This window comes from Vulpes lagopus, chromosome 10 (genome assembly GCF_018345385.1).
Source record: "Vulpes lagopus strain Blue_001 chromosome 10, ASM1834538v1, whole genome shotgun sequence".
In the NCBI taxonomy this organism is placed as follows: Eukaryota; Metazoa; Chordata; class Mammalia; order Carnivora; family Canidae; genus Vulpes; species Vulpes lagopus.
Genome location: NC_054833.1, coordinates 91,173,900 through 91,183,513, shown reverse-complemented (window position 1 = coordinate 91,183,513; position 9,614 = coordinate 91,173,900). Strand labels below are relative to the sequence as shown.

The following is a 9,614-nucleotide window of genomic DNA, read 5'->3' as shown; positions in this document are numbered from 1 at the left end:
ACTGTCCTGGGCACCGAGTCACTGGGCCGGGGGTGTGTTCTGTGTGGCCCCATCGGCCTGGGCCTAGGTGGTAGGGATGAGAGGCCACGTGTGGACACTATCCTGTGGCTCTTGCCCTGTGGCTATGCGAGGGGCCAGAGCTCCACAGTATCCTCACCACACCTGCTCCCTGGAACTGGCGTCCTCAACCAGATGGGGCTGGATGCTCCTACTGAAGGACCTGAGGGGTGGCCAGCTGTCACCACCCTTCTGAGGGGCTGCTGGTGGGGACCTGTTTGCCTGGCCCTGCTGTGGTCTCGAGCTCTGGAGACCCACCTGCTTAGAGGAAGCACACAGCACACAGCCCTGCCTGGGGAAGCAGCTCTGGTGGCCCAGAGCACCACGTCTGCATCGACATCCCACATTTAAGTGACTCCTTCTGCCCTCTAGCCCTCGAGTGAGGCTGGGTGCCAAGGGCACATGCTGGGACAGTGGGAGGATGCCCAAGGAAGCTGCAGAGTGGCAAGAGCTAGCTGCGGGGCTTCGCCCTGGGGGCACCCACACTCCCTGCAGGCCACCACGGCCACATCTGGGCCCCAGAACAAGCCTGAGTCCAGCCTGCTAGCTTCCGGGGGACCCCATCTCATGATGAGGGGATGAAAACCACACCACCTGGCAAACCTTTGCCAAGATTTGTCACCAGGGATCAGATGTGGTTTGCGAGAGGATGTGTTCTTGGGGAGCCTCGGGCCAAGGAAAGCCTAGGGAGGCGGGCAGCACCATCCCCCACCATGTGGCCGAGCCAAGCTGCCTGCAGACAGAAAAACACCTGCAGGAGGTCATGGCTGTGCCTCACTCCCCACTGCTGTTCACCCTTCCAGATGAACCTAGCGGTCACGGCTGCTATAGACGCTTCGAAATGTTTTATTGGAGTTTTTTTTAAAAGAGCAATTAATTTATGCCGTGAACTGAAAGAGTAAGACGGCGTCTTCCAGCCTCACCCATCCCCCCCAGGGTGGCCTACCGACACGGTTCGTGGTCCGCAGGGAACAGACAGCAGGGCTGGGGCTGGGACCCCGGCGGGAGGAGGCCTGCACTTCTGGGGGGGCCGTGGAGCAGAGGAGCAGCCGCTGCACGCGGCCAAGGGCCCTGGGGGTTCTTCCTGGCGGTGAGGAAGGGGAACCTGACAAAGCAGCCCCAGGGGACTCAGCAGAGCAGTGGTCCCAAGCAAAGCCCTGGGGTGCACTCTGGCTCTGGCGTCTGCACCTCTCTTTCCCTCTCCCATGCTGACCCCACGACTGTTTTTGTTTTTTTTAAAAAATATAATTTTGTAAATGTTCCATAAAAATACTATTGTTCCTAGTCAAACACGGGTATTGCAATGTGAAGAGTAACTGCTCGGTCTTTGCTCTATAAAATGTGAAAAGATCATCACACTGGATAATATAGAAAAATGCCAGAATTTCTAGGTATCACAAAAGCCAGTACCGAGTGCGCAACATGGAAGCGCTGCCAGATACCGGCCAGGACTCCCCTCGCACTTCCTGCTTGGCAGCCAGGCCTGCGGGACGTGGCGGGGGCGGCACGGGTCTCTCTGCAGACATGGAGGACAGCATGGCTTTGAGACAGACAGACAGATGGCCGACTGCTCTCAGGCCCCCTGAGCCGGCCCCACGAGGGCAGCCCACTCAGCCCAAAGCACCGAGGGAACCAGCAACGCTCGGCCAGGAGCACTGATGGCCACCCTCCAACAATGAGACCCCTGACAGGCTCGGGGACAGGCTGTCCCGCAATGACAGAGGCTCCACTTGTCCCACAGGTGGGTTCCCACGCAAGCACTGGGCATCAGAGGGCCTGCATGGCCGTGTCCCTCAGGGTGGCTCCGTCCCCCGAGGTGGGAGGGCTCAGGTCCAAGGGCTGGGCGGTGCCTTCAGTTCTCAGAGAGAGACAGGGCTAGGGCAGCCTGGAAAGCAGCCTCCTCATCGATGCTGTAGTCCTGGAAGATAGGCAGTGAAGATGAGGGGATGTACTGGCTGTCTCCCAGGGCCCCCAGATGGAACAGCACATTCAGTGCCACGGGGTCGCTGCCTTGACAGCCCTAGGGGACAGGCTGCCCACACATGTGATCCACATCTGGCTTGTCCATGTTCTTCACCCCCCCAAGGGCACAACGGGGCTCCCGCGCAGCATGCTATATTGCAGACACCTGCCTGGGGACTGAGCACCCAGTGGGCGGATGGGAGGAGTGAACTCCTTCACCTTGGACTACGTGCACCGGAGTTGAGATGAACTGAGAAGACAGGTATGTCCACGGCCCCTGGTAATGAGGACCGGGGCGATGGGGCCAGGTGTGGGAGGGTCTGTAGGCTGGGGGGGTGGGGCATGGTTTCTGGGCCACGGCATGCAGAAGGAGACAGGGCCCCTGCAGCTCCTCTCCAAGCCCCAGGTAGGAAGCTGTTGCCTCTGCAGGCCCGCTCTGTCTCCAGACCACTGTGGGCCCAGTACAGGGGTGACCAAGCAGAGCAAAGGGGGGCCCTAGTGGGACTGCTCTGCGTAGCCCTAATGCCCCTGGGCCCTTGGGTGGCCGGGCAGAGTGGGCACGGCCAGAGTGTGTGTTGGCGGGGCGGCCAGGGTGGGACACCCACCACGAAAGTGTCGTAGGAGAACTTGTGCCGGTGCAGGAGGTGCTGCAGAAAGTTGGCGCTCTTATAGCTGGGGTCCCCCCAGGGCATCGCGGAGCAGATGGGGCACACCTGAAAGAGAAGGCACGGCTGAAGCAGCGCTGGGGTTGGGGCCTGCCAGCGTTCCCATCCCCCGGCCCCTGACGCCAGTGGCCACTCACCACGCGGTTGGGGTCACTGCGATGGTTGTCCACACAGTGCTTCAGCAGCTCCTGCTGGTCCAGGTTACGGGCGCCACAGTAGGGGCAGGTGAAGGTGGACCTGTTGGGGACGGCGCTGGGGCGGTGGTGGGAGATGAGTGGGGACCGCCCGCCTGTGGTATGGCCCACCCTGGCCTCCCCGCCCACCCTGGCTCCCCCCTAGACCCTGTGGCCTATCCCTTCCCCCCACCTGGCTGGGCCCTGGCCTTTCTGGGGATGCCTGCCCACCCTGTTGGGCCCTCCCTGGGGTCCCCTTCCTGCAAGGCAGTGAGGCTCTCTGCTGAGGAGACACAACAGCCTCTTTCACCTCATCTAGGACAGCAACATGGGCCAGGAGCTGCCCCTCCAAGGGACAAGGGCCCCGAGCACTCATAGCCAGCCTACCTGGGGATGGGCTGGGATGTGGGAACCACAGGGACAAACTTGGGACAGTTGGCCATTTGCTCCTGGACCTTCATGCAGGAGGAGACATGCACCCTCATCTTGGCCAGCGTCACCTAGGAAGAGGCGGGGGAGGCTCAGAGGATTTGGGGACCAGCAACAGGGCCAGGACCCCAAAGGTCATGGCCCAGCAGTGCTGTGTAAGCAGATGGGGACTTCACTCAGGGGCCTAGTGACCCTCGAGAGAGGTGGGGCTGGGTATGGTCCCCAGGTGTCCAGGGTAATGGGAGAAGGGCCTCCTGAGGGCAGCCTGGCTCCCAGCTCCGCTCATGCCTGCCCCACTGGCCTGTGAGTGTGGATAAGCCCAAACATATTGTGGCAGAGCAGGGCCACTGTGTGTGGGAGGCCAAGGAAGGGACTGGCTTGCTCCCTCCCGGGAGAAAGCCTGCCTGCCAAGGAAGGAAGCCAAGTGCCTCACTGCAGAATACGGGGTTGCCCCAGTCTGTCCAGACCCTGACCTTCAGGACAGAGCAACTAGGGGTCACCTCATATCGTGATGTCTGTATTAAGCTGAGAGACAGTAGTCAGAAGGCAAAGTCAAGATCAATTCCTGGGGCTGGGCCAGGGTGAGGGGCTCCAGTCAGGGTGCAGAGACAGGCCAGGATGGGTGGTGGTGGTCAGCACCAGAGAGGTCCCCCCCATTCTGCCTGGGGCCCTACCCACTGTTGGCAGGGCTAAGGGTGCCGTGGGGAGGATGGGGGAAGGTGCCCTGATGTGAGTGGTGCTGCGGGGGAGGGGCAGAGCACAGGCCCCTCTCTGCCGGACAGGACAGCAGGACAGTGGGATAGGACAACAGGACAATGGGACAGGAGAGTAAGACAGCGGGACAGGACAGTGGGAAAAGGCCCCCAGCTGCAGTCTCCCTGGCCCCAGGAGGGCCTGTGGGGTGGGGTACCTTCTTGTTGCAGCCCCTACAGGGCGCCTTGTACGACGAAAGCTGCTTCTCCACATGAGCGGCCTTGTCCACCTTCTTGGGGTCGAAAGGCAGGCGGCAGAGCGGGCAAAGGGGGGACGGCACCTGTAGGCACGGCTGGAGGCACTCCCCGCAGAACCTGCAGGGACAGGGATACGGGTCTAAGGGCCGCTGGCTGCTTTGAGCCTCGCAGGGCGGCTCCCCTCTGCTGGCCATGGCAACTTTCTGGAGACCGTCATTTCTGTTCTTAAATCCCACTGACTGGACAGCCGCCCCCTGGCTAAAAGATGATCCCGGTGCCCTCCCAGCTGAGGGTTTCTGGGGCTTGCTGCCATATCCAGGACGCCGGGGGAGTGGTGGCCATTGCTGTCCAGGTCCTGTTCTGGCCCTGCGGCTCCAGGCCCAACAAAAGCTCCAGCCACGGTGGGCAATCTGAGACAGCCTACCCGTCTCACAGCCATGTGGTGATGCCACCACCTCAGATGCTCTGGGGACACAAGGGCAGCCCAGGGGGCTCTGGAGAATAAGATCAATAACAGTGTCGGGAGAGAAAAGCACAGGGTTCAAGGAGCCCAAGGCTGTCCAGGTGGAGTGTCACCAGCCTTGTGACCGTGCCAGAGCCAAGGCGTGGTGACAGAAGGGGCCTTACTTGGGCTCTTGACTGCTTAGCAGTGACACTAATGGCCCCAGGCACACACTCAGGCACCTGAGGATCCCTGCAGCCTTGAGCTCTTGGTGCTGTCCCTGGAGATGCCACATCATGAGGACAGCCAGCAGATACGGATACGCTTGGGCCGCAGCAGCAAGCCCTCCTCCCCGCAAGCCCCCCAGTGCCGCAGAGGCACGAGTGGCATTCAGGCAGGACAGCCAGTCCACGGGGATGCCAGGCTGGAGAGCACCCAATGGGCAGCAAAAAGGAGCTTGGTCCCAGGACCCCCCTGGCCCAGCTTCTTAGGAAGTGGATGTTTAACTATGATCCTGATCTGGAATGTGCAGAAGCTGAAACGGAGTCCCAGAGCCCCAGACAAGAGAGCATGCAGCCCATACCCAAGACAAACTGAGCCCCTTCCGAGACTGCATGTGATCAGGGTGCTGCAACTGTATAATCATCTGCATGCACCAAGCAGGTGGGGATGTGGGGGCCACGGCATGTGAGGGTGTTCCCACACATAGGGCCGCTCAGCAAGCTAAGTGGCTGGCATTCTCTCTGCCACCAGAGAAGTTCTCTCAGAGCTTCACCTCCTTCCTGGGAGAAAGCAGCTGGAGGTGATCCAGAGTCCCTCCTGCTGCCCAAGCCTGGGCCCTCCTCCTCCATGTTGGCTTCCGGTAAAGCCCCACCTGGCTCGTCACCATGTGCACGAACATTTGCCAGGAGATGGCCTGGCTTGGCCTGAGGCCCATCAGTGGATGTAGCTTTCCCAGCAGCTTCTTTCCCCCAGGGCAAGGAGCATGGCCCGCCTGTCACTTACCTCACCTGGTGAGAACTCACCGGGCACCCTGGCACGTGTGTAAAGGAGGCACCCGCATACCCACCCCACAGCACTCTGGCAAGTGTTCCAGGGCTGCCTCTCTTGCCATTGCAAGGGTCTGATTAGCCTAACGGGGATCCCTGGGTGGCGCAGCGGTTTGGCGCCTGCCTTTGGCCCAGGGCGCGATCCTGGAGACCCGGGATCGAATCCCACATCAGGCTCCCGGTGCATGGAGCCTGCTTCTCCCTCCGCCTGTGTCTCTGCCTCTCTCTCTCTCTCTCTCTGTGACTATCATAAATAAATAAAAATTAAAAAAAAAAAAAAGATTAGCCTAACGGCTGATGGAGGCCTCTCACTTCGCCTGTCACTGAAGGAGAGCTCTGCGACTGTCACAGTGGGTGCTCATGACAGCGCCACCACAAGAGCCACGGGGTGGAAACAAGCCACGTTGCCCATGGCTAATGGACACACAGAAGTAGCCCATCCCCGGGGTTGAGTGAGCCACTGATGGATGCTGCCATGAGGGTGAGTCTTGGGAACGCCATGCTCAGGACCTGTGTTGTGTGACTGCGGACGTGGAAACCCAGACAAACCCATCGACGGACAGAAGGTGCATCAGTGGCTGCTGGGGTGGGGACTACGGGTTTGCCTGCCCACAGAGATGGTGGCTCAACACTGGAGACTCCAGGAACCACTGATGTGTGTATTTCCAACGAGGGAATTGTATTTCAACAAAGCTGTAAGACACACATGCAGAAGGAGAGGCCACAGGAGCACTCAGGGGATGAGTCCTCGGCACCTCGTCAGCAGAAGGCAGGGTCCAGGGCAGGCCCGAGGACCACATCTCTGACAACAGGTTGGGGTGAAGGGCACCCCTCTGCCAGCAGAAGGAACCCTGCCTGAACCCGGATTCGCCTGCCCACCCCCCAGCTCTGCGGACCTCTGGAAGCACCATCAGCTGGCAGCCTGGTCTCCACACGGTGACCGTGGTGCTCTGAGCAGCGCTTGCCTCTTCCAAGGAGGTTCTGCTGACGTGGGCCCAAGCTGGGGCCGAATAACTCCCCCACTGACAGAGCCAGCAGAGGGGTCTGCTCCTCCACACCAAGCCCACAGTCACAGGTGAAGCCGCTGGACAGCCACCACACAGGCTGTAGTGGCACCAGCACCGCATCTCAAGTCCTGCGCTGGCCTCTTGCACACAGCAGTGTGCCTGACGGCCTGCTGGTGCGGGGCCTCAGGGACCCAGAGTTGTCCTACGTGGCAGCGCCCAACATCCACTGCCTTTCCAGGATGATCTGAACAGTTCACATCCTGGTCCACCCACATACAGATCTAGGTGACCTGCCCGTGGGCTCAGGCCTTCCCGTGCCGAACAGAGGCCTGAGCTCCTAGTCGGCTGAGCAGGGACTAACAGAATTCCTGGGGCCTCAGAGAGGCGCACTCCTTGGTCTGGGTACAGATGGGCAGAGGGCTGTCAAGGTTCGGTGGTCCCCAGGGTCTCCAGGGTCACTGCTGCAGGAGTGCTGCGTGGGGCGGGGAGTGGCAAAGAGGCCAGTGCAGCCTGACTGCCTGAGCGCACACCCTGGCTTTGCCGCGACACTTGAGAACTTGGCCTCTTGTACAACCGAAACGACAACAGCACCTACCTCACAAGGCTATACGTGCAGAGTACGTGGAAACCATCTGTCCTCATTGCTCCCCACATTCACCCCTAAGTGTGAGCATGCCTGTTGTTCTGTGATCTCTGCTCAGTTAACTGCATGTGGGGATGCTGACATGGAAGGACCAATGGGACAGCCCTCATAAGAGAGGACAAAAGGAGAGCAGAGCCCAGAGGGAGCCCAAAGCAGAGCTTGCCTCAAACACAGGCCCTCAGGGGAGGTGACTTACTGTGCAGGATGTCCCTGAGTATGAGGAATAACTGGCTCCCTTGGGGGCGCCTGGGGAGCTCTTCCACGAGCCCCATGGACGGCGTCCTCACCCAAAACCCCCCACGGTGACCTGTCCTCTTCTGTTTGATATTGCTCACACGTGGCTGCTCTCACTACCAGAAACTCTGTTTTGTGGAGGCCACGTGTTTACAGCGAGGCCATGCAGGACGTGTGGCTGGACCGCCACCAGATAGGTGTGAGCCTGTAAGTCTTCTGTGCTGGTACCTTCATGACACCAGACAAGAAAACGAGAAGAGGAAATGACAGGGACAGAAGAGCCCAGAAAACAAGGCCGCCGAGGGAGCTAGAGGGAAAGTCTTCTAAGGAGGAAGCTGTGGAAGAGGTTTTCGAAGGACCAGTCTCAGAAACAGAAAAGACAGGAGATTCTGCCAAAAAAAAACACGAGTGTGGGAAGGACTTAGAGGACATGATGCGTTCACAACATTTTACGCAGCGCTGTGTCCTAAAGACCATGTCTTAAGAAAAGACTTACCTGGAAAAAAGAGAAAACACAGATACACGCAAACCAGGAGACTGCAAATGCTGTGACCCAAGGTTGGGTGTCTGTGCCAAGGGGACACCACCCGAAAACTGAGAAAGACTCCCTAAAATGGGGCCCAGGATAAACCCCACAGTTCTCTCAGTGATGGATTGGAAATGCAGAACACACCTGAAAGCACCCACTACGATGTGCTTACAAGAAGGGAGTCCTGTTTGGAGGCTGCCCCAGACAAGGTGTCACACCCGCACGACAAAGTGAGGCACAGTGAGTGCCCTTTGTGATCACTTGGCAGTGCCGTCCTGGTGTCCGGATGCCTGTGCTGCCTAACCCAGCAGGGAAGACGAGGGAAGGGAAGGCTTTCTGGACGCTGACACCATCCCCAGGCGATGAGCAGCTCCCCTTTCTATCAGGAGCTTCCTCGGTCAGCTGCCCCTGTTTGCAAAATGTTCTAGGGGCAGCTCCCTGCTGGGTGCACCCCGCCCAACCCCTGGGAGTGGAAGCCCCACCTCATCAGGCCAGACCCTCCTGAGATCTCTTCCTGCCCTGCTGATTTCACTCAAGAGCTGTGTTACTCCGCCAGGAGAGAGTGGAAGAGGAGACACTAGGATCTCGGCTCCCTTCCAACCAGGCTGGCAGCTCCCGGAAGACCCGAGTGCAGCTCTGGGCTGAGAGGAGAGCCACCTCCTTGGGTTTCTGTTGCTGAAACACCGGGCAGGGCCCCACCGGAGGGCACGGTGCAGCTGACACCCCAGCAGGGTGCCTGGTATCCGGTCCTCAGGGCCAGCCCGTCTCGTCTGGCTGCTCAATAATGGATGCGACCCAAGACCTTCATCAGAAAGGGCACCAGACTCCAAACAAGTCCCTCTCCTAACTTAGGGAACTCCTTGTCCCCTAAACGACAAGCAGACAGCGAGAGCGGGAGGCCGCTGACAGCCGGAGCCACGGGCATTGACTGACACGTGCCCCCCGCCCAGGCTCCAGGCCGAGCCCAAGGCGACGCGCGCAGAGGTCGCCCGCTGCCCTCCGAACAGGAGGTGGCGGGTCGGCCCACCCCGGGGGCCCCGGGACGCGTGCGGGGCTGGCTCGGGGCAGGCGGCAGGAGGCCGCGCCAAGGCGGAGGGACGCGCCCTGCCCAGTCCTCCGCGCGCCCGGCCCGGGGCTGCACCGGCGGCCGCCGACCCCCGCCGCGGCGGCGTCCCGGCCCCGCGGCCTCCCCGCGCCGGCGCACTCACGTGTGGCCGCAGCTGCCGATGGCCACAGGCCGGTGGTACACCTCCAGGCAGATCGGGCAGCTGTACTGCGCCTCCAGGCCGCTGTCGCCGCCCGCCGGCCCGCCCGCCGGCTGCCGCTGCTGAGCCGAAGCCACCAGGCTGCGGAACATCGCCATCCCCGGGCCGGGCCTGCCTCCGCCGCCGCCGCCGCCGCCGCCGCCCCTGTTCCGGCCCGGCCGGGCCAGGTCCGCGCGTCACGGCCGCGACGGCGCCGCACTGACGTCATC

At 61.0% G+C, this 9,614-nt stretch overlaps 1 protein-coding gene across 1 annotated transcript; it reads right to left on the bottom strand.

The window, feature by feature from the left end:
- Positions 1–887: 887 nt before the first annotated feature.
- On the bottom strand, positions 888–9,593 carry RNF166 (ring finger protein 166). The gene is made up of 6 exons (XM_041770410.1): positions 9,349–9,593; positions 4,197–4,353; positions 3,245–3,357; positions 2,822–2,936; positions 2,625–2,732; positions 888–1,975 (listed from the first exon to the last, which is right to left on the bottom strand). The coding sequence occupies exons 1-6, from the start codon at positions 9,501–9,503 to the stop codon at positions 1,910–1,912; spliced, it is 714 nt and encodes a 237-aa protein (XP_041626344.1). The 5' UTR covers positions 9,504–9,593; the 3' UTR covers positions 888–1,909.
- Between the last annotated feature and the right edge of the window lie 21 nt (positions 9,594–9,614).

Excerpts from the sequence above, each read along its gene's own strand:
- RNF166 (XM_041770410.1), bottom strand. The coding sequence starts at position 9,503 with ATGGCGATGTTCCGCAGCCTGGTGGCTTCGGCTCAGCAGCGGCAGCCG. Across the intron at positions 4,354-9,348 it reads ATCGGCAGCTGCGGCCACAC|GTTCTGCGGGGAGTGCCTCC; the intron begins GTGAGTGCGCCG and ends CTGTCCCTGCAG. Across the intron at positions 2,733-2,821 it reads GCAGTGACCCCAACCGCGTG|GTGTGCCCCATCTGCTCCGC; the intron begins GTGAGTGGCCAC and ends CTTCTCTTTCAG.